The sequence below is a fragment of the Setaria italica genome, chromosome VIII (genome assembly GCF_000263155.2).
Source record: "Setaria italica strain Yugu1 chromosome VIII, Setaria_italica_v2.0, whole genome shotgun sequence".
NCBI classification, from domain to species: Eukaryota; Viridiplantae; Streptophyta; class Magnoliopsida; order Poales; family Poaceae; genus Setaria; species Setaria italica.
Window position 1 is genome coordinate 8,383,462 of NC_028457.1, and position 21,639 is coordinate 8,405,100.

At 41.3% G+C, this 21,639-nt stretch overlaps 1 protein-coding gene across 3 annotated transcripts; it reads right to left on the reverse strand.

The window, feature by feature from the left end:
- Nucleotides 1-16,703: 16,703 nt before the first annotated feature.
- On the reverse strand, nt 16,704-21,227 carry LOC101766734 (ankyrin repeat protein SKIP35). Of its 3 annotated transcripts, none has more exons than XM_004978914.4 (6): nt 20,935-21,227; nt 20,706-20,818; nt 20,565-20,614; nt 19,804-20,462; nt 19,224-19,656; nt 16,704-17,965 (listed from the first exon to the last, which is right to left on the reverse strand). In XM_004978914.4, exons 3-6 carry the CDS (start codon nt 20,592-20,594, stop codon nt 17,171-17,173), a joined length of 1,917 nt encoding a protein of 638 aa, XP_004978971.1. In that variant the 5' UTR covers nt 20,595-20,614; nt 20,706-20,818; nt 20,935-21,227; the 3' UTR covers nt 16,704-17,170. The 3 variants fall into 3 exon arrangements, with proteins under 3 accessions (XP_004978971.1, XP_004978972.1, XP_022684774.1); XM_004978915.4 differs by having other exon boundaries at nt 19,804-20,459; nt 20,935-21,226; XM_022829039.1 differs by lacking the exons at nt 20,706-20,818; nt 20,935-21,227 and having other exon boundaries at nt 20,565-20,629.
- Between the last annotated feature and the right edge of the window lie 412 nt (nt 21,228-21,639).

A 21,639-nucleotide genomic window follows, 5' to 3' on the forward strand; every position in this document is an offset into this window, starting at 1 on the left:
TTCAGGAGTAGATTCTGAGTGAAGAAGTTTGGCAGCTATACATGTTATTAAACAGATATTGGAAATTAGATGCAAATGTGCTAACAAGGTTGTGCAGGTTTTCTATCATGGCACCAGTCTTTTCAAGAGATTGACAAGTAGCAGCATCTGAAAAAGCATCCATTTCAGAAGTGTTTATAATGAATAATGGAGCTATCATACTGAAGATGCATCCATTTCAAAGACTGAAGATGCAGTGCATGATATGAGCATTATTCATACTGAATAATGGAACTATTCGTACTGAAGATGCATCCATTTCAAACACTTTAGAACTGATATGAGCTCTTCACAAGTAGGCATCATTCTTCATTTGCCAACACAGTTCATGCCGAACATCTGAATACCGTATCTTTAGTATCATTCAATATTAAAACATTGAAACAGGCTTACATTGTTAAATTATATCTTACATTTATGCAAAAATTTTCTAAAGAATGGAGATTAGGTAATCGAATCTTTCACCCTTTGTCTGCCAAGAACTGTAAAATTGCTCCACTTCCAGTATCTGTCACTTCGATACGACAAGCAAGTAGCCTAACAACCGCAGAAAAATAGCAGTAACTTGCAAGTTGAGTTAAAACATGCGAAATATTGAATTACAACTGCATGGTTAATTAAAGAAAAACCGGCGAAATATGCTGACAACGGCCGGAACCAGGCAACCAGCGAGCGACTCGACACTATCGAGTCGATGTAAATGGGCTGCTGCGGCCTGCTGGGTTAGCAGGCCGTGCTGGGTCATCTTTTCTTTTAATTTCAACTGGGCCTGTGCCAGCTCCGCCTAGATGATGATCAAGATCATCTATGATGAGCCCTGCCGCCGGGCATGCTGTCAAAAATAGATACTCCAATATATGTTATCATAGATTTGTATAGATTTCAATTGCTATTTATATCAAAGATAGTATTTTAGATGGAACTTGGACTTTTGACTATGCAGTCCCTGGACATTGGGCATTTGACTCTAAACTAAGCCTCATTTGCCCCCAAAACAGCCGATAGTTCAGATGTTGCGGCGTCTGCTGCATCTTCGTGTCTGCCCACCTTAGAGCATGTTTGTTTGATTTCTGGAGCAGTTTCTCATCATTAAAATGTCAGAAGCTTAAAAAATATAGAATTTCCCATGCATTTTTTGGAAAATCAGAAACCTAGAAAAATATGAGTTTATAAGCTTTTCGTAGCGTTTACTACTAGAGAAACGAGCATTTGCCCAACCCCTCAGTACCGGTTAAATTTGGATTCGGTACTGATGCTAATATTAGTACCGGGTCCAAATTTTGTAGCCCCCTGAGGCATTTTAGTATCGGGACATAACATCACGCCACGCCCAGTACTAAAAGGTACCTTTTAGTATTGGTTGGTGCTATGACCTGGTACTAAATCTCCTTGTAGCTTTAGCAATGAGTGGTAAGAGGTACCTTTTAGTATTGGATCATAACACCACCCGGTATTAAAACGTACCTCCTCGGGTAACTTTAAAAGGAAAGTATCTCTAACCGAATCACATGTGGTGTGTAGGTGAGATGGTAAGAAAAGCTCGCGCAAGGTTAGAGGTCCCACGTTTGAATCCACACACCGTGCATGCGTATATTTCATGTGAAAATCGCGTAACTTGTAACTAAAATACCGATACTAAAATATTTTTTTTAGTTTTTTGCAAAATCATATAATATCGGTTGGTGTTACCAACCGGTTCTAGTAGATCCCCTTTAGTACCAGGTAGATGACCAGTTACTTAGGGTCTCCTTTAGTACTAAGGGGCCTCTTCTAGGCCTGGTAATAAAACTCACTTCTCCGGTAGTGTTTTTGAGCTCTTCTAAAAACTATTGTTGGCTTTTTAGAACCAAAAAGTCAGATGTAGTTTTTCAGAAAAACTTCAATAGTCATAGCTCAAACAAGTAGTTTTTTTAAAGGGCCTCCATTTTTTATTTCACCCCGCACCTAAAATGTCTAGATCGACCCTGCCCATCATGGTCATTATATGAAAAAAAGGATCTTCGTATGGTAGGAAGACTGGTTTTGATGGTGAGCTCACGACTAGCAGCCTGTAAAATATTAATTGCAGGTTCGGTTTCTCCAAGACATGCGGTCAGACTTGGATTCTCTGAATTTTTGTTATGCCGATCTCAATACATAGTTTTATGGTTACCAAGGCTGAGAACTTGGTACCTGTACCTTCTAATTTTCATGGTAATGAAACTCCTCTCACATATGATGAAACTTCCTCTCCTCTCTCCTCATAATGATCTTGCCAGGTCAGCAAAATTGCTGATGTGGTATGTTATTTAATGATCATGAAACTGTTGATGAAACCTCCACTGAGACTAGCCTTATATGATCCTTAAGGCCAATCTCAATAGAGGTTTAATGGGAGTTTCATTAGCATTAAATTTTATACCACATCAGCAATTTTGTTAACTTGGCAGGATGATTATGAGGAGAGAAGAGGTAGAGTTTCACCAGATGAGAGAGGAGTGTCATCCCTATGAAACCCATCAGACTCAGTTACCAAGTCATCAGTCTTGGTAACAATGCAATGAAACTGTGCACTGAGACTAGCCTAACTACACGATGGTATGCATCCAATTGTCGGCTACTCGGCTGATGAAGGTAAATGATACTTTACATCATTATTGCTAATAACACATAGTCAAGTACTCCCTCCGTCCAAAATATTCATTTTAGTTTTTTTAAATAGATAGCTTTTGTTATGTATCTGTAGATGCATATCAAAAGGACTCATTTAGCTTGGCTATCTCCTTTTGAGGGCCAAGAAGACTACTCGGTGAGGAAGGGATTTTTTAGTACTATATGGGCAAAAGTAGTGTATCGATTGCGATTATGTTCCTTCAATCAAGGAAAGTAGTATTGTTGACGCGAAATCCGGCCAACACATGAAAACACTAGAGCGTGCGGTTCGTGAATGGACCGAATCGTCGTGAGACTGCGCAAATCAGTCAGATTGGTTTCCTAGGGTTTGGCCCGAGTCTATCCTTCGAGGGGGAACTACTAAGCTTATGTGATGGAGGACAGCTAGGTTTATGAGCAACCCAGCACACTTACATGGTGAAGAACAACTAGCTTACGAGAAAACTAGCCAAGGCCGTCGAAGCCTCGCCCGGGAGGGACCCCGTCAAGGCGTGGACGTCGCCAGTGTGCCCCAGGGTTGACCAGCAAGCCTAGAACACCATCTATGGTCGTGGAGATCTGTAGATTTATAGCAAGGACAGTTGGAGAAGGAGTTTAGGGTTTATGAGATAAAAAGTAAATGCATAGTTGTTTGATTCGATTCAGTTGCCCTCGATTGATCGTGGCCCTTCATAAATATAGGGTGGGGACATTATGCCCCAGTAGAAGTTGAAGCTTATACAAATCCTGTGTCAAAATATAACTCCTAACTCGGATTAGGCTGACCAAACCAATTTGACCGGTATCCATAGGTGTGGAACTTGCCAGAGCCATAACTCTCTCATCCGGACTCCAATTTGGACATTCCACATATGCATTTTGATCATCTTGACGAGATATACACAATTTTGAAGTCCAATTAGAGACTTGACAATGTTTACAAAACCGGTCTGACCAGTTGGTTGACCAGTTTGTGCAGATTAGCTAGCAAACTCCTATGATGCCACTTTTGGTCGTTAACACATGCCCCTCCTTTCTTGGTTAAGTTTGCGTACCAAGAAACATTAATCAGAACCAAAATTGCACAAGAACAATGTTTAGCATAAGTATGACGACCATATCTTGCCTTTAAGGACGACGATAGAATATACCAGCCATGTCATTTAGTTCTATTCAATATGAAAATTTCAGTATGTTGTTGCTACTTGTGTTAGAGATAAGCCTGAGTACACAACACCTCGGCTGTAGATATTTGAAATACTAATTCAAAATCATTCTCACACTTGTAAGCTATTGTGGATGCATAAAGCGATCAAATTGCTATAACGTCAATTGGTCTTTGCAAATACCTCTCAAATTGGTAATGAAGAAAGATAGAATGATAAATATTGCATCCACAAGTTGTTTCAATCACAAATAAAGTAAGGTGAGTAATCAGCCCAAAAGATGAATATGACATATTTACCTCGCAATTGATGATGACCAGATTTCTCTTGAAATTCCAATGCTAGCATGTGAATCCCCTCTCTTTTTTTTCTTTTCACCCTATCTTTTAATGCATCTTAAACTATGTAGATAACCAACAACATGCTTTCTAACCACTAACCTTGGCTTCACCAAGTTCAGAAGCTTCAATAACCGAAGTAGCAACCATACCGGTCAAACCAAACTTAATTATGGTCAGACCAGTTTGTTCAGGATGTGGACCAGATTCATGACGATGCAGAATAAAGTTGAAATGATCTTCTAGGCATCTATCAAAATAAACATCTAATCACTCATTTAAATATGCGTACTTGCTGAACCTCCAATAACGAGTCATCATCTCATCATATGTCCATGCATGCTTTACAACCATGGATCACAAAATCTCTGGCCTGAATAGAAGAACTTCATATTCGACTTGATCATTGATGCTAAAAACTCCAACCGGCTAAAGATCTCAAAACAACAACACTTGGTGAAATAAAAACAGCACCAATATCTTGAAAACCCTTTGCCCCCCCCCCCAAGCATTGTGTTGACACTCGTTATTGACACACTTTTAGTGCTATTTAACTAGTGTTTTCATGCTTAATTTTATACTAACCGCCACTTGGCACCTGAAATAACCCCATTATTATATGTGTATTGTATTTTGGAGTATATTGCATTATGACAATCATAATCAAGGGGTTTTTCATAAAGATCTTAATGGATATTTGGACATGGGTTGTCAAGGGAAGCCAGCACGAGGGAGGAGAGGACATAAGGGGTAGGAAGGGCTCAGGCCGATCGTCCTGGCCCATTCTAGGGCTTGGTTGATATCCGTTTCTTCAGTATGAAGTCTACGATGATCTCTAGGGTTTTTTCACTAGTATTGACCCAGAGCCGCCGCCTATGGGAGACTATAAATACCCCCTCATGGACTTCAAGGAAGGAGGGGGAGAGAGAGAAGGAAACACCATGAAAACACCATCCACCGCCACCACAAGGAGGAAAAATGGAGAGAAAATTGGATCTACCAGAAGCCACACGAAGCGGAGCACCAGAGGAGGGGAAAACCTCCCAAGCCGATCGGCTTGGAGGTGCCCAGGCCAATCGACCTGGGGCTTTCCTACCCCCGTTCATCATGTCTTCGGTCCAGTTGATCTACAGGGCATCTTTTACCCAGAATTGTGTCAACATGTGTAAGATCATGGGGTAAAGTCTCTATTTGTCCTCGGGGTTGCATGGAGATCTTGATTTGTAATCGCTGAACCTCTTGTTTAAGATCTATTCGTTATCAATCATATCTTGATGATGCTCTTTCATGTAATGGCTGGCCAATGCTACTTTGGGTTGCTTATTCGCTTACCTAGAACAATCATCATGCCGTGTTCTTATAGTACAATAGTTGAGTATCCTCGTGTAGTGACAACGTGTGAGAGAGAAAGTGTTGGGCATGGTTTACATCCACTCACGATAACACTTAGATCAAGTCCTTTCATGCTTGGTGATTGCATCTACAAGTGATCCTAGATCCCTAGGACAAGCGTTTTATCTATCTTGTTTACATCCATACTCTCTACCTGCTTTAATCTAAGTCACTAGTTCTTTTGTTAGATCAATCTTAATCATATACAAAGAACCTTCGGTTACAAAGATTAGTGGTTAGTTAAGCGTGCAAATCCACTTGTTCCACGGATTGATAAACCTTGGGGGAATACTCTGAGGGATGAGCTACAACTGATCCGTATGCTTGCGGTTCATAATTTGACATGCTAACTATCGTCAACATATTGAAACCATCAATAAGGACATAAGTGATCTCTTATGCTAACCTATCTCTTTAGGAAAATGACTAAAGAGATTCATCGATCATATGTGTTGCCAAGGATGATAATTAAATATCATCCATAATGAATCCATCCATAAGAATATGTGTAGCTGAAGTTAATTCTAGAGAGAAATGCATATGCAAGAACAAAAATCATCTATAGAACCTACATATTTTAGCCTTTCGAAAATTAATAGCAACATTTATTGCAATTAATCAATATGCATAAGAATTTGGTGATAACCCTCCTTGACATAAACACTCATATGGCATCCAAGGATCAAAATAAAGAGTGTTTCCTTTAGGAACCCACGCCATGTTCTTTCCTTTCAGCTCTTGGGTACCAAGTCTTTGAAGCTTCTTTTTCTCCCAAATTGATAAACCAAGTTGATGGCTCGGCAGTATTTCAGTTTGGAACAACAGCAGGTCTTTCTTGATTTTTGGCTTCTTCACCTTCTATTCTTTAGATTTTGCACTTGGAGTATCAACAGCTGATTTTTCCTTTTCTATGCTATGAATAGCCGAAGTCTTCAACACATTAATTAGATTTTCATCAATTTAATTCAGATATGAACTTTTATCTTTGCAACCATCTCTTTCCACTCGATAATCTTGCTTGACACTCTTCAACTCTAGACCAATCCTTTCGCTCAAAACAGACATTTTCAACATGTGGTTGCCTCGCACATACCGGTTCTCTTGGAGCTATATACTTCACATGATATGGTCTGAAATACGAAGAAGTATGTGCTCACGGATCACCCCCCCTCCCAATGTTGAATAAGGATGAAAGCTAGTGGAATGTGGAGCATATGGAACTAGCATTGGTGGCCCAAAAGGAGGATATGGTTATGCTAAATTAAACTTTTCCCCTTGGCAATTCCAATTTCCTAAATCATGTTTAGGAGGTATTCTTGATTATTTAACATAATTTGACCGATTGACATGATTGGCTTCATTCTCTTTTTGATATTAAGCCAGAAGTTCATCAAATGTGAGCTTCAGCTTTTACCATTGTGTTTAACACAGCCTATGGGAGACTATAAATACCCCCTCATGGACTTCAAGGAAGGAAGGGGAGAGAGAGAAGGAAACACCACGAAAACACCATCCACCGCCACCACAAGGAGGAAAAACGGAGAGAAAATTGGATCTACCAGAAGCCACGCAAAGCGGAGAACCAGAGGAGGGGAAAACCTCCCAAGCCGATCGGCTTGGAGGTGCCTAGGCCAATCGACCTGGGGCTTTCCTACCCCTGTTCATCATGTCTTCGGTCCAGTTGATCTACAGGGCATCTTTTACCCAGAATTGTGTCAACATGTGTAAGATCATGGGGTAAAGTCTCTATTTGTCCTCGGGGTTGCATGGAGATCTTGATTTGTTATCGCTGAACCTCTTGTTTAAGATCTGTTCGTTATCAATCATATCTTGATGATGCTCTTTCATGTAATGGCTGGCCAATGCTACTTTGGGTTGCTTATTCGCTTACCTAGAACAATCATCATGCCGTGTTCTTATAGTACAATAGTTGAGTATCCTCGTGTAGTGACAACGTGTGAGAGAGAAAGTGTTGGGCATGGTTTACATCCACTCACGATAACACTTAGATCAAGTCCTTTCATGCTTGGTGATTGCATCTACAAGTGATCCTAGATCCCTAGGACAAGCGTTTTATCTATCTTGTTTACATCCATACTCTCTACCTGCTTTAATCTAAGTCACTAGTTCTTTTGTTAGATCAATCTTAATCATATACAAAGAACCTTCGGTTACATAGATTAGTGGTTAGTTAAGCGTGCAAATCCACTTGTTCCACGGATTGATAAACCTTGGGGGAATACTCTGAGGGAAGAGCTACAACTGATCTGTATGCTTGCGGTTCATAATTTGACATGCTAACTATCGTCAACATATTGAAACCATCAATAAGGACATAAGTGATCTCTTATGCTAACCTATCTCTTTAGGAAAATGACTAAAGAGATTCATCGATCATATGTGTTGCCAAGGATGATAATTAAATATCATCCATAATGAATCCATCCATAAGAATATGTGTAGCTGAAGTTAATTCTAGAGAGAAATGCATATGCAAGAACAAAAATCATCTATAGAACCTACATATTTTAGCCTTTCGAAAATTAATAGCAACATTTATTGCAATTAATCAATAGGCATAACAATTTGGTGATAACCCTCCATGACATAAACACTCATATGGCATCCAAGGATCAAAATAAAGAGTGTTTCCTTTAGGAACCCACGCCATGTTCTTTCCTTTCAGCTCTTGGGTACCAAGTCTTTGAAGCTTCTTTTTCTCCCAAATTGATAAACCAAGTTGATGGCTCGGCAGTATTTCAGTTTGGAACAACAGCAGGTCTTTCTTGATTTTTGGCTTCTTCACCTTCTATTCTTTAAATTTTGCACTTGGAGTATCAACAGCTGATTTTTCCTTTTCTATGCTATGAATAGCCGAAGTCTTCAACACATTAATTAGATTTTCATCAATTTAATTCAGATATGAAGTTTTATCTTTGCGACCATCTCTTTCCACTCGATAATCTTGCTTGACACTCTTCAACTCTAGACCAATCCTTTTGCTCAAATTAGACATTTTCAACATGTGGTTGCCTCGCACATACCGGTTCTCTTGGAGCTATATACTCCACATGATATGGTCTGAAATACGAAGAAGTATGTGCTCACGGATCACCCCCCCTCCCAATGTTGAATAAGGATGAAAGCTAGTGGAATGTGGAGCATATGGAACTAGCATTGATGGCGCAAAAGGAGGATATGGTTCTTCTAAATTAAACTTTTCCCCTTGCCAATTCCAATTTCCTAAATCATGTTTAGGAGGTATTCTTGATTATTTAACATAATTTGACCGATTGACATGCTTGGCTTCATTCTCTTTTTGATATTAAGCCAGAAGTTCATCAAATGTGAGCTTTAGCTTTTACCATTGTGTTTAACACAGCCTTTACCCCCATTCACCACAAAACGATTAGATTTGACATTCTTGATTTTTCAGGCCACAACCGGTCTAGCCGGATTGGGGAACCGGCCTGACCTATTTGGCAAAAGTGATCTGACCTGTTTACTGTACACAGCAGGAGCAACGGGTTCTTGCTTTGATGAGGAAGAACTCGTTTGCCCTCTAGTAACTTATGGAATTTGGATAGGCTCATCATCCTCAATAGTTGCTTGAACTTGCAATTCATGGACAATGTCCTTCTTGTCACTTGGGAGCTTCAAATCTTCCTCTTTAGCAATTAACTTTGGATATTTACATGAATCGGCTGACGCTAACCGATTTAATGATCCTTTACCATCAAGACCAATTGAAGCTAATTGGTCATACTCTTGTGTTTGAGAAAATCTCAATCATCCGGCATTAATGAACGAATGTATAAGTTGGAAAAACATATTGCAATTGCTAGTATTATGATCAAATGAGTTATGCCACTTGCAATACAGTTGCTTTTTTAATTCAAGAGATGATGGAATGACTTTGTGATCAAGTAGCTTAATAAATTATTCTCAAGCAAGATATCAAAAAAGTGATCACACTAAGTAAAATCAAAAATATATTTTATTTTCTCTAACAGATGCTTTTGTGGAGAAGGCTTTAAGGCCAAGCAGGAGAATGGTTCAGATTTCTCATCAATCCACTCACATATACATTTTCATGTACTTTTGATACCCAATGCTTTAGGATATATCACTATATTAGCATCGGATTTCACAATGACTCTCGGTTTTGATATTTTGCTTTTAAATCCAGAATGACCACAACCAAACCATGTAGAGAAAAAATTTAGCAGTGATGATGGAGAAAATTTAAATACCAAAGTATTACTATTACCATCCTTTCTAATTTTTTGGCAGTGATGATGGAGAAAATTTAAATGCCAAAGTATTAATATTACCATCATTTCTAATTTTCACAATGGCGGAGACAACCTAAAGGCAACTATTACTAGCAATTAAATTACCATCCCCAATCAATCTCTTGGAATTATTCACAATAGCCGCATTAATAGATGAATTAACTGAAATTGTATGATCTAATTGGGAATTACATGCAAAGCATACCTTGTCAAATATGTTGGAGAGGTGTGGAACCTTGATGTGGATGATGTCATGCTTCCTCCCTTGATAGCAGCCCACAACATCATTCTGCATGCACCGGTTAGGTCAATTTTTTCAGGGTTGTTGAAAATCACCAAGGAATTGGCTCTTAATATGCTTCCTTGCTCTTTATTCCAGAAGAAAGCATCACAACATCCTTGACCTTAATATGAGGGAGATCTTCATGTTGGTATTGTTCCATATTAATCTTCATGTAGTTCTCAAACTCTCAATGAAGCTCATTAGAAAGGTCATCCACTTTGATCTCTTCATCTAGAAAATCAGATTTTCTAGTTTCAAGAATTGGATATCCTAACTTTGCAAGTACTACATTATTCTGCGCATGTGGGAGTAAATTCGGCTATAGCTACTAGGAACTTTTGGAGCCAAATCATGATTATTTGCATTTGCATATGATGCTGAAAAAGTAGGTGCAACCTCCACTCTATTGACATTCCGTGCAGCATAAGATGGTTGGGAATGACTGGTTGAATAGCTAAAATTAGCATGGCAAATTTTCTCATTCATTGCTATGTTTTGTGGTGTAACCATGTATTTGCGAGTTTGCAATTGATGAATAAACAAATGAAATGCATTGTATTTTGTGCTCTCATGCTATATTTTCAACAAGGGGGAGAGATTCACACAAACTCATTTTGGGGAGAAGATGGTTGCATTTTCTTTTGTGCATGCATTTTAGTGTGGCATATTTCCAGGGGGAGTGCTTGTGCTCAGGGGGAGCTTGTAAGCTTTATGTGCTCTTGTGCTCGTTTGCCAGTTGTGTTGAACTTTTACCTCTTCTTGAAGAGCTGCCATTTGGTTTGAAATTTTGATCTTCACATGATTGGTGTTGAGCTATTTCTGCCTCTTTTTGATGGATCATGTGTTTTTGTTTTAGTTGTGTCGAGTCGTTTCCCTTGTCTTAGGGGACTGAGACTTCTCATTTTGAGTGATCTTGTGTTTGCCTTTTTCTCTTGGCTTTTTTATCACTTGATTGAACTTTCCTTTTCTTTCTCTTTCTTTTCTTCTTTTCAGCTATGAATTTGTGTTGGGTGTTGTCAATGCACTCATCAAGCGGGAGATTGAGGACCAATGGTGGTCACCCTTGGATGATGAGTGATTGACAACATTGTGTGGAATGATGTTGATCTTGGCTTGTGATGTGTAGGTATAGGATGCAACATGGCGGCTGACGGCGTGCGGTGAAGGTCAAGCGACAGGTTCATGACGATGGACCAAGGGCGGTGAAGGGTGAACACAAGTAGGCTTGGACCAAGGGACCTGAGGAGTCCGGACCGAGTCATGGGCGATCCATATGGTGCACGAAAGAGCAAGGAACATGACGGGATGGAGACGGTGTCGGTCAAGTCAAGCGGGACGGAGGCGTCAAAGGCTTGGCGGAGGCCAGACACGCGTCGATATCGAGGAGGTCACATGGCGGCCAAGTGGAGATGGACAGTTTGGGTGGTTTAGGCCTCAAAACCACCGTGCATGCAGGTTTCCTGGTTTGGGCCTCAAAACCGGGGGCAAGTCCGGTGCGGCCGGAGTTTTGAGAAGGAGGGCACGTGGCGCCGTCATGAAGCTTGCGTCAAGGCGAAGCGAAGTTGTGAAGGCGGCATGTCCATCTGATGAGTCTACAAATATCTGGACAGATTTGCCCCTGGGAGGGTATGTATTCTGGTTGTAGTTGTAGGGGTATTTTAGTATTTAGACATGAACCTTATATGCAACAGGATGGCTGGTTGAGGGTTCATCTCTGTAGTTTTTTGTTTTCCCCTTTCAACAGGCTAGACAGTGCTTCATGGTAGAAAGAGAGACAAGTGACTGCTTTTTCGATCTTCATAAGGGTGGGAGGATGAGGGTGGCTTCCTAACCTTGTATCAAGATCTTGACTTATTTGCTTAATCCATGACCTGGTTGATTCGTCAAGTCTGGCCTCTCCCATCTTGTTCGTGGACATTTCTCTTTTACTCTATTTTTGGATGATTTTCTGAGGTTTTTTCGTTCATCGGATTTGAGTGCCTTTTGAGGCAGTTCTTTTTGGGGGATTATGTGCTAGTTCATCCATGAGTTTGCCTATGATATTTCCCTAGCATTTCCCTTGCTTAAATCTCACGAATTTGGTTTTTCCTCAAAATTAGTTCCTCTCCTAGGGTTCGTCGTTTTCCTTCAAATTGAAGTTGTTTCTCTAATCTTTTGGAGTGCAGCTGCTTGGATCTTTGTTTCCATAACAAGAAAAGCTTGCGGTTTAAATCTCTTCTGAATCAGCTTCTTGTTTTAGTAGCCCGATGGTGTTTTTGTGTTTTCCATTCTTTGACTTGGACAGGTAACGCCCGAGAAGCTGGGAGTTCTCACCATCAGGTAACACCTGAGATACTTGTTTATTTCAGTTTTGCAGTACGCTAATGATAGCTTGCACTGTCGGCCAGCTTTTGATCTAATCCTGATTGAGCTTCTGTCTCTAGAAATGTCCCTTTTGTAATTAGCTTAGTTTAAATTATTTTCTTGTGTTTGATCCTTTCAGTTGAGTAGCAGTAGCTTGCTGAAGAAGTCCTTCTCGTAGGGGTGAGTGTGCATGCACGTACATGATCGTCTGCGTTTGTACTGTGTGATTCGTAAAAAAAAATAATCCACCTACTAATTACTAATTAAGCAGACATTCTATCTTATTCAAACTCCTTATTATGGTCACGCGCTCCTTAAACGCAAGTTTCTTTTGAAGCGCTATGATGTCAGCTGCCTCATGTTCCTTCTTCTCATCATCATCATATACAACATCTATCAATATTTGTTGACATTCATCAATATTTTTTAAAAAAATCTAGATTAATTGTTACCAACATTTCTTGATGTTAGCCACATTTTTATATGTACCAATATTTTTCTTTAACATGTTTACACTCGTAAACATTATTGCTCAACAATTTTTTACACGCACTATTTTTTAATTCACCAATAATTTTTTAATATTCACCAACTTTTTTACATAATAAATATTGAGATAGTTCATCTAAAATGTTGAGATAGTTGGTTAGACCGTTGTGAGTTATTTATTTGGCTACTGCTGGGTTATGTGTAATTATCCATCTATCTTTCCAATAGATAGGAAATCCCATTGGAGTACTCGATGCAGCAGAGAGAGAGCGGGCGCCTCAATGGGCTGCGGCCTGCGGGAGTGCGGCTCGTGCCCAGCTGCTGCTGCTGCCTCCGGCTGGGGAAAAAAAGGCCATCTTTCTAATGGGCCGGGCTCTGCTCCGCCTTAGTACAGTAGATGATTGATGATGACATGAAGAAACGTGGATTCAGACAGAACCATGCTAATAATGTAAAATGGAACAGGATCGTTTTCTTTGTCAGGGCCTCCCTGCTATGCTAGCATATGAAACTGGCAACCTGCTGACGGCAGGTTGATGCTAACGTAGACTGGATCATGTGGGAATCATCTTTAATTCTTTTGTGGAAGGTGTCAACTCAGCGGTCTTAATTTCCTGTGGTTTATTTATCAGTTGGCATTCGCCAAGGAACAACATCTAAGACATCCAGCGGGCCTAATCTAAATGGCCTGTAGGCTGTAGCCCTGTAGTGAATACGCATGCCAACAGTGTTCATACTGATGATGCTTTCGACATGTAGGATTTGCTGTTAGTTTATTGAGGAAAAAAGTTGATGCCTTAAGATTGTCCTCTTTCTTTAGTGGAGTGTGAGCTCTCAGTGACCTGAATGTTCTGAGGTTCATCAGATGGCACTCATGAAGGGAAGAAAAAACATTTATGCCTTGGCCAGTACATGGACCACATCTCAATGGTGTGTAGTAGTGACTACATGCGTGAACAGGCAGCAGTCGTGCAGAACCATTTGGAAACAGATACACAGACGATGTGGAGACCGGCAGATTTGCAGCGGCAGGGACAGGAGGTATCTCACACAGTAATCCTGAACGGATATGTCACGAGCAGTGAGCCTACCGGTGCCTGCCCTGCATGTCCTCTCTGTCAGAATGCCGCTTGATATTTGCCCGGTGTAAACGCAACCAAAGGATAACAGTTTGCACGAGTATTCTGTAGGTTCCGTGGGAAAACAGGGATGAATAAATGTTGAATTACTTCACAAAAGAAAAAAAGAATAAAAAAATAATAAATGTTGCGCGTACTGATAAGTTGCACCCAAAGCCACGATTGTAACTTTATTGGTTCAAGTTAACTGAAACTTGTCTGCTTCCCCTTCAAAATTATGAAGGAGATGCATATGGTGAACAGAGAAAGGGAAGGCACCGGAAATGATCAACAAACAGTTTCCCTTAACCAAAAGATATACTTTTTTATTCGCAAAAAAAAGATATACTTTTTTTGCGAAAGAGATACATGTCATAATGATGTCACAATGATCCATCTATTAAGCAGAGGATCCATCTTATTAAAACTCCTTATTACAGTCATGCGCTCCATTAAACACGACGGCCATCCCTTGTAATTACACCATGACCTGACAGGGGAAATGTTAAAAAGACGAGCGTTAGATACAAGGATCAATCTGTGAGTTTTACCAGCACGTCGGATTGGTACCTGAGGAGGATGCTCAGGCGCAGGCGTCTTGAAGCGCTAAGATGGCATCTTTCTCATGTTCCTTCTTCTCGGCATCGGTGAGCAGATCCACGATGCACTGCATGTCGTCGTCCGGCACCGTGTGCACCGCCGCGCAGCAGGAGCTATGCGTGACGGGGCGCTCGTTGGAATGGCCATGCTTCTTGGTGTAGTGTCCACAGTCTTTCAGGATGTGTTTCTTATCATTTTCATCACATCTTAGCCTTTTTTTACCACCAATCACCGGGTGCGGAGAAACCACTGCACACACAACAAGCAGGAGGAGAATTGCTACTGTCTGAGGCTGCATCTTTGTTCTACTGGCAGGTGGTGAAGGAGAACAACTTATGAGTGAGTCAGGGTCTGTATCAAGAACTACACTGTATCTGATCTTATATAGAGGGAGGGAACTCAATGCATGGGAGGCTAAAAGAATCCTTGATCAGATATAGTGCAGGATGGATACTCCTGTATTTGGGGCATATATGTTGTCATTTATGGTAACAGATTTTTTTCTAGGATTTAACATGTTATTAACTGTACTTATTACATCAAAGATATTCATCTTCCATTTCAGAGAATCATGAACGGTAATGCTAAGAGCAGGACATCCGGAATCTTAAAAAAATCGGACGCTTCGACGTATGTTGCAATAGTTAAGTATCGATGTTGCAACTATTGTTTCTACATGTTTCACAATGAATGATGCATGAAACATAATGTTTATGTTGCGGCAGAAATTTTCTATCCCAGAGTCGAACAACTTAGTCATTTTTACACATTATTTTTCATGTTGCAAGCAGTGACAGCTGATGTTGCATCATGTAATTTTTAATGTTTTGTCGAAGCGTCCGATGGAAAATTTCCCATCAGACGTCCGGGCACTAGACGTCCGGACACTAGCAGCGCCGAATCCTGAAAGATATCCATTTTTCGTTGCTTGGAATCCTTGCTCGTCATTTATTCCGTGGGTGGAGCCAAAATGTGTTCACATTTATTACTTCTGCAGTTCTAAAGATTTGGATTAGCAAGCGTGGATACTGGATAATTAATTAGAGACGCTGGTAATTGGTAAAGCCAATCTCAAATGTTCCACTTTTAGATGGTATGTAACTCTTGGAAACAAGAAAACGAAAAAATCCATTTGGGCTAGCTAAATTGGCAATGGGAGATGCACATTGCGCTCAGATTAATTTGGTTCATCTTCTGCAGGAGTTTTACGAATTGCCAGTGTTGTAGTGTACTAGTGTTGCATGCTAAGTCAGATTGTTTGAATAAAATTGCAACTCCTTCCATCATGTGGTATCAACTGGAGTGTGAGAAAAAGGTTAATCATCCCAACAAAATGCGTTAGAATGGTGGGGGCAAACTACAGTAACATTTAGTTTTACCTTAAATAAAGCCTAAAGAGTTTTGATAGGGTTAAACCCTCTAAACGGTTCCGACCTTTAGGACTTTTGCTCATACTCTTGTTTAAAACTTTCCCTTTTAGCCTAGCCTGCGTATTCGGCTCCTTTGTTCTTTTCTAGAACAATTGATTTTTTTTCTGAATATCCAAGCCTAAACATAATTAAATTTGAATTAATTACAACACCTTGATATCGATACAACATAATTCTATGGATTTCTACAGCTAATCTTCCACATTATAGAACATGGAGACGTGCAGGAGTTCCAGGATTCGGGATTCTCAGAAGGCCGAAAAGAGACCGGCCCAAGAGGCCTAGGCCGATAGGCCCAGCTATGATCCCCCCACCAGCTGAGCCTAGAAAAATTCGAGATGCAGAACTATAATAATTACAGCCAAATTCATAATGGTTTCATCCGCAAAAGGTTTAGAATCAGATGGATTGATTGTTAGAAGGATCAAAAAGGTGAAGAGCAAAGGAGATGGAAATTGACAGAGAGAAGAGACACGACAACGGGAGGCCATGTTACGATCAAGCCAACCCATTTCATCAAAAAATAGAACGCGCCAGAAACAAAATTCAAAGCCATCAAACTTGCTCAAAGAGTCAGACTGGTCCTTCAGAACCATGTTTCACATCGAGCGATCAAGGCACACACAAGAAATATACTTACTATCTCTTCGTTTATGTTTATGAAGCCAGGACAGATGGCCAGTCCATTATAAACGAGTCGTTAGTCAAAACTAGCAGCATGGCGCCATAAGACTAGCGGTGTACAACATCGAAAACTCAGGATTACTTGCCCAGGGCTTATATCATTTTTCATCGAAGATTATAATCCCAGTAAAACACTCGAAACATGCTTCGACAAGAAAGCGCACACACCATTTCCCAAAATTATATACTCTCCGAAAGAGCGCCTCCAGGAGAGCCAACTCAAGATGATCTCTCAGGGTGCTATCGTTTTCAGATGTCCCCAAGCAGAAACACGGTGACGGCACTTGAGACGGTGCACTGACCTTGTTACTTGCTTTTTGTTGGCATCAACAGATGAGGTTCGAAAGGAAGCCTGCCTGCCTTCAAGTTTGAGTCATGAATTGTGGGATGTGATGCTCCAAGATGGCCAAGAGCTCTCTGCTTTGGCTACCACTATCCATTTGCCGGCCCTCGAGCCTGCTTGCAGCCTCCACAAGCTGACCTCTAAGCCTTTGCGGCAGAAGTCGCCCACTGGAATTGATGCATTCCTTATAGAGTGGCAGGTAGGCCATGGCAATCACCAGCTCAATCGGGAGGTCTCTTAGGCAGATTGGTGATTCACCCCTTTCCATTATCCTCATGAAGTTAACAAATTGCTGTTGCGCGGATTCAAATCCTGCAGAAAAAGCTGCCTCGCTCCAGTGCTCGTTCATGAAAGACCTAAGCTTTGCATCCACAGCCTCATCAGCAGATTTTGCGATACTGTCTGCTACAGCATATGTGGCAGCTGGGTCATTGAGGAAGTCCGAGCGGAGAAGAAAATCCACACCATGCAGGGAACCTGTGGTCCTCTCACCAGCAGCCTTGATGATTTCAATGCTGAGGGGGGCAAGAACATGTTGTGGAACGAGAGGCAGAAGATAAGCAGCCACTGCAATCTGGCTACTGGAGGTGGCAGCAGTGAGGGCTAAGCAAAGCTCCATTTCTCGACAACCGTGGTTGACAAACCATTCCACAACTTGGAGGCATCCACGTTCAGCAGCCCGCATTAAAGGGCCAAGAAAGCCAACAGCATTACCTTCTTCAACCAAGCATCCCATGGTTTCAATCTTCCCATAGTGCGCGGCAAAGCCAAGGGCTAGATCCACATCAATGTCCAAGCTGTTCCTTTGAGCAATCTGAACAGAGAAACAAACAATTAAATGCATTCAAATGCTTCCAAGTTCCAACTGCCATTGGTTGAATATATATGTGCACTAAGCCAATAAGCACAGGATAAAAATGAAGACATCATAATGAGCAGAGATGACTTCTAAATTAAGACGTCCAAACTTTTAGTGCTTACACAAGAAAGGAAAGGAAGAAATCGTCTAGAGTACATGCATTAGTATCTTAATTTGGCCTTGATATGAGAGAAACGGATAATTCACTTCTATGTTAATTGTACATCACCTAAATGGTTGTTTAGCCCGTTTAAACTGAGTTTAAACACTACACACTAACTAGCCATTTCTGTTTAATCGGCCGTTTAGCCCATGTAAATGACCGTTTAGCCCGATATTAGCTAAACAATAGGCGGCTGACTGTTTACCATTTAGCGTTTAGGTAGCATGACTCTAATTTGTTTGAGACCATCTCACCGGGCAATGGCACTTCGTCATGAAATTTCAGATGTTCTCTGAGGTAAGCATAAGACCCTGCACCTGAATTGCCAATGTGATTACCAGTATATTATGGGTCACCAAGAATATGGATCATGTCAGTCCTTAGTTAGCATCCTACCAGCTATTCCTGTATTCCATAACTCTACAGATTTTCGAACAGGTTTGGAAGGTTCATAATTTAGAATAGATCATGCATGAACACAGGAGCAGGTTATATGATATGTGATTCAGTCATGTTTGTAACTGTCCAAAAGAAGTTTCAGCCAATATTAAAGGAAAGAAAAGATCTGAATTACTAGCATAGAGGATATAACATATGTTGCAAAGAAGTTTTTTTTAACTGTGACCTGGTGACAATGGGGACCATTGTGTGGTGTAAGCAATTAAAACCATTTATTAGGCTGCATCGATACTGTGTGTTCAGTAGAGATTAAGCTTACTGCCTCTGGTAGCAAATGTAATTCATTTAAGACATGGACATGGTCGCTCATATGAGACTTGTACAAGTGATGTCCATAAAACTATGTTATTTCAAATCAAGAGAAGTATATCCTATCCAAACACAACTTACAATCAAAGGGAGTAATAAAGTTGTTATTGTGAAATTCCTTTCAATTGATGAGAAATATCAATTTTAGGCTCTCAATATGTATAATTAACTATATATTGATGGTAAAAATTTCAAAATTCTGACCAAAATATCTTAAAACAGCTTACATTTGCAATTGGAGGGAGTATCAAACTAAACTGTATAGTATTCTTTCATTATTACCTGAAGTAAGATCCGCACAAGTTCAGTGCTTCCATAGCGTGCAGCTTCAAGAAAGCATTGGTTCACATTGTCTGCACCACCCTCTACCAACAACTCTAAAAGCCCTTGTATTGCAGCTGCCGATATTCCTGATGCCCATCCTTGGTCAAAGGTGGTTGAGAAGAGTGTAAGAGGGAAGCATGCAGCATCAAATGCCTCTGTGAAATCCTTCCCAGTAAGTTCATTATCAGCAAGATCCAGAAATGTCTTGAAAGCAGACAACTGAAGTTGAACCTCGATGACAGTGTCATGGTTTCCTTTGCCCTTATTCTCTCGCACACGTGAATGTAGCCCAATGCACTTTAGAGCCCATTCTGTAAACTTGTGCACCTTTGCACTTGCTTCTGCCTTCAATACCTCATCGCCTTGGGATTCTTGAAGTCGTTCATGCAATCTGAAACACAGAACAAGTATTCACAGTTGGCCAAACAAGTTAGGTGTAAATTCAAGTGGAATCATTAAATTCAACAAGTCTCCTTAATTCTAAAGGACAATATTCTTGTGAACATGTAACCGTTGAAAGCATTTCAGACAAACTTACTTTTGCCCCATGAAGCTAACAGCATCAGCAAGGCTAGTCGACCGTCCCCTGCATGCTGATACACATGACGCGAGGAATGATGTCCGTAGCGCAGCACGTGTGAAATCCTTCGCGCCCTCGGACACAATCCTCCTGATCAACCCCACAACAGCATGCAGCTCATCCCTGTCACTCAAGAACCAAATCGCATCCACTGTCACGCAAAGCACATCGTTGAGCCCCTGCGCGTCAGCCTTCCCTACCAGCCCCTCAGCACTCTCCCAGTCATGCGAGCTCACCGCGTGCTGGAACAACCGGCAAAGCTCAACCCGATCTTGCCTCGAGAGCTTCCTCTCCTGCTGCCTCCCATTCTCTTTGTCCCCATTCCCAAGCTCCAGGTCCATCTCCTCCCCAAAGTCGGAGCTCACCGATCTGGACTTCTTGCCCACACAACCCTTGGAGTTCTTGGAATCCTTGGGTGGCAAGGGGCTCTCCTTGGAGCTGCCATTATTGGCATCATCAACCGTGTCGCCGCCCTCAGCAACGGCTGGCTCATCCACGACCACCTCTGACGATGCCAGCGGCTCCTCCCGCCTCGGATTCTTGCTCTGAACCCCGGGTTCTTGCTCTTCCCTCCTCGGATTCTTGCTCTGAACCTCCTTGCCCTTGGATCCAATCTTCTTAAAAAGAAGGAGGCACCCATTAGGCTTCCAAATGAAAATTATTGGGAAACTGACGAAAATGGAAATAACTCGAATCTCAAGAATCGAATCGCTACTCACCTGCGAATTCTTCTTCTTCTCCACTTCCATCTCCTACCCCCGATCCAACCCTGAGGAAATTCCTCCAAAAAATCACGCAAACGGATCGAGGAAACCGAATCGACGGAGCCAGTAAATGAGCACGAAACAGATCGAACCCACCTCAGGGAACACCAGGAGGATTCAGCACTGCTCGGGGGAACCCCGAATGGACACCAAATCTGTCTCGGCGTGAATCAAGAACAAGCCAAGAATCCCCCAGCAACAGCAGACACCTGCAAGAACAGATCGAAATCAAACGAATTAGCGCGGCGGAGGAATTGGATTCCATACGGGCAACAAACAGGGAAGAACTAAATAGAAAACAAGACGCGCGGATTCGTAATCATACCAGAAACCGATACACCAAGATCCTTTTTTTTTTGTTCTTTTTCCTAGATGAATTAGAGGAGAAGCATAGGAGAGAGAAAAGAGGAGTGGTGTGGGGATGATGGTAGCAGGGTGATAGGACGAATTGACGAGCTGATATCGAAAGGAGGTGGAGGAGGAGCCACCGCCCGCCTGCCTGCCTGCCTCGCTCGAGCCCCTGAGACTCCGGAGCTGCCCTCTCTCTCTCTCTCTCTCTTTCTCTCTCTCCTCGAGGGGGGAGGAGGAAGAAGAAATACGCTCTCTCTCCCCTCTCACTGTCGCGCTCGCGCACACACCACCACCACCACTCTCGCTCGTTCGCTCTCTCTCTCTCTCCCCCCACTTTTCTTTCAGCTTTTTTTAGGGGTGTTGGATTCGGCTGCTCTGCAATTTTTTCCTGTGTGACAGTGCAGGCCCGGTTTTAACTTTTTAAAACACACGGAAAAGTGGAGCACTTTCTATATAAGTTGAAAGAGGTGAAAACCTTATTTTGCTTAGGGGTGTTTGTTCTTTAGTTCCTCCTAAAATTCCTATCTGTTCAAATACTAATTAGGAGTATTAAATATAGATTAATTACAAAACCAATTGCACAGATGGAGATTAATTTGCGAGATGAATCTATTAAGCCTAATTGGTTCATGATTTGACAATGTGATACTACAGTAAACATGTGCTAATGATGGATTAA

Excerpts from the sequence above, each read along its gene's own strand:
- LOC101766734 (XM_004978914.4), bottom strand. The coding sequence starts at position 20,594 with ATGGAAGTGGAGAAGAAGAAGAATTCGCAG. Across the intron at positions 19,657-19,803 it reads GTTAGCTTCATGGGGCAAAA|ATTGCATGAACGACTTCAAG; the intron begins GTAAGTTTGTCT and ends TCTGTGTTTCAG. Across the intron at positions 17,966-19,223 it reads TTGTGCGGATCTTACTTCAG|ATTGCTCAAAGGAACAGCTT; the intron begins GTAATAATGAAA and ends TTCTCTGTTCAG.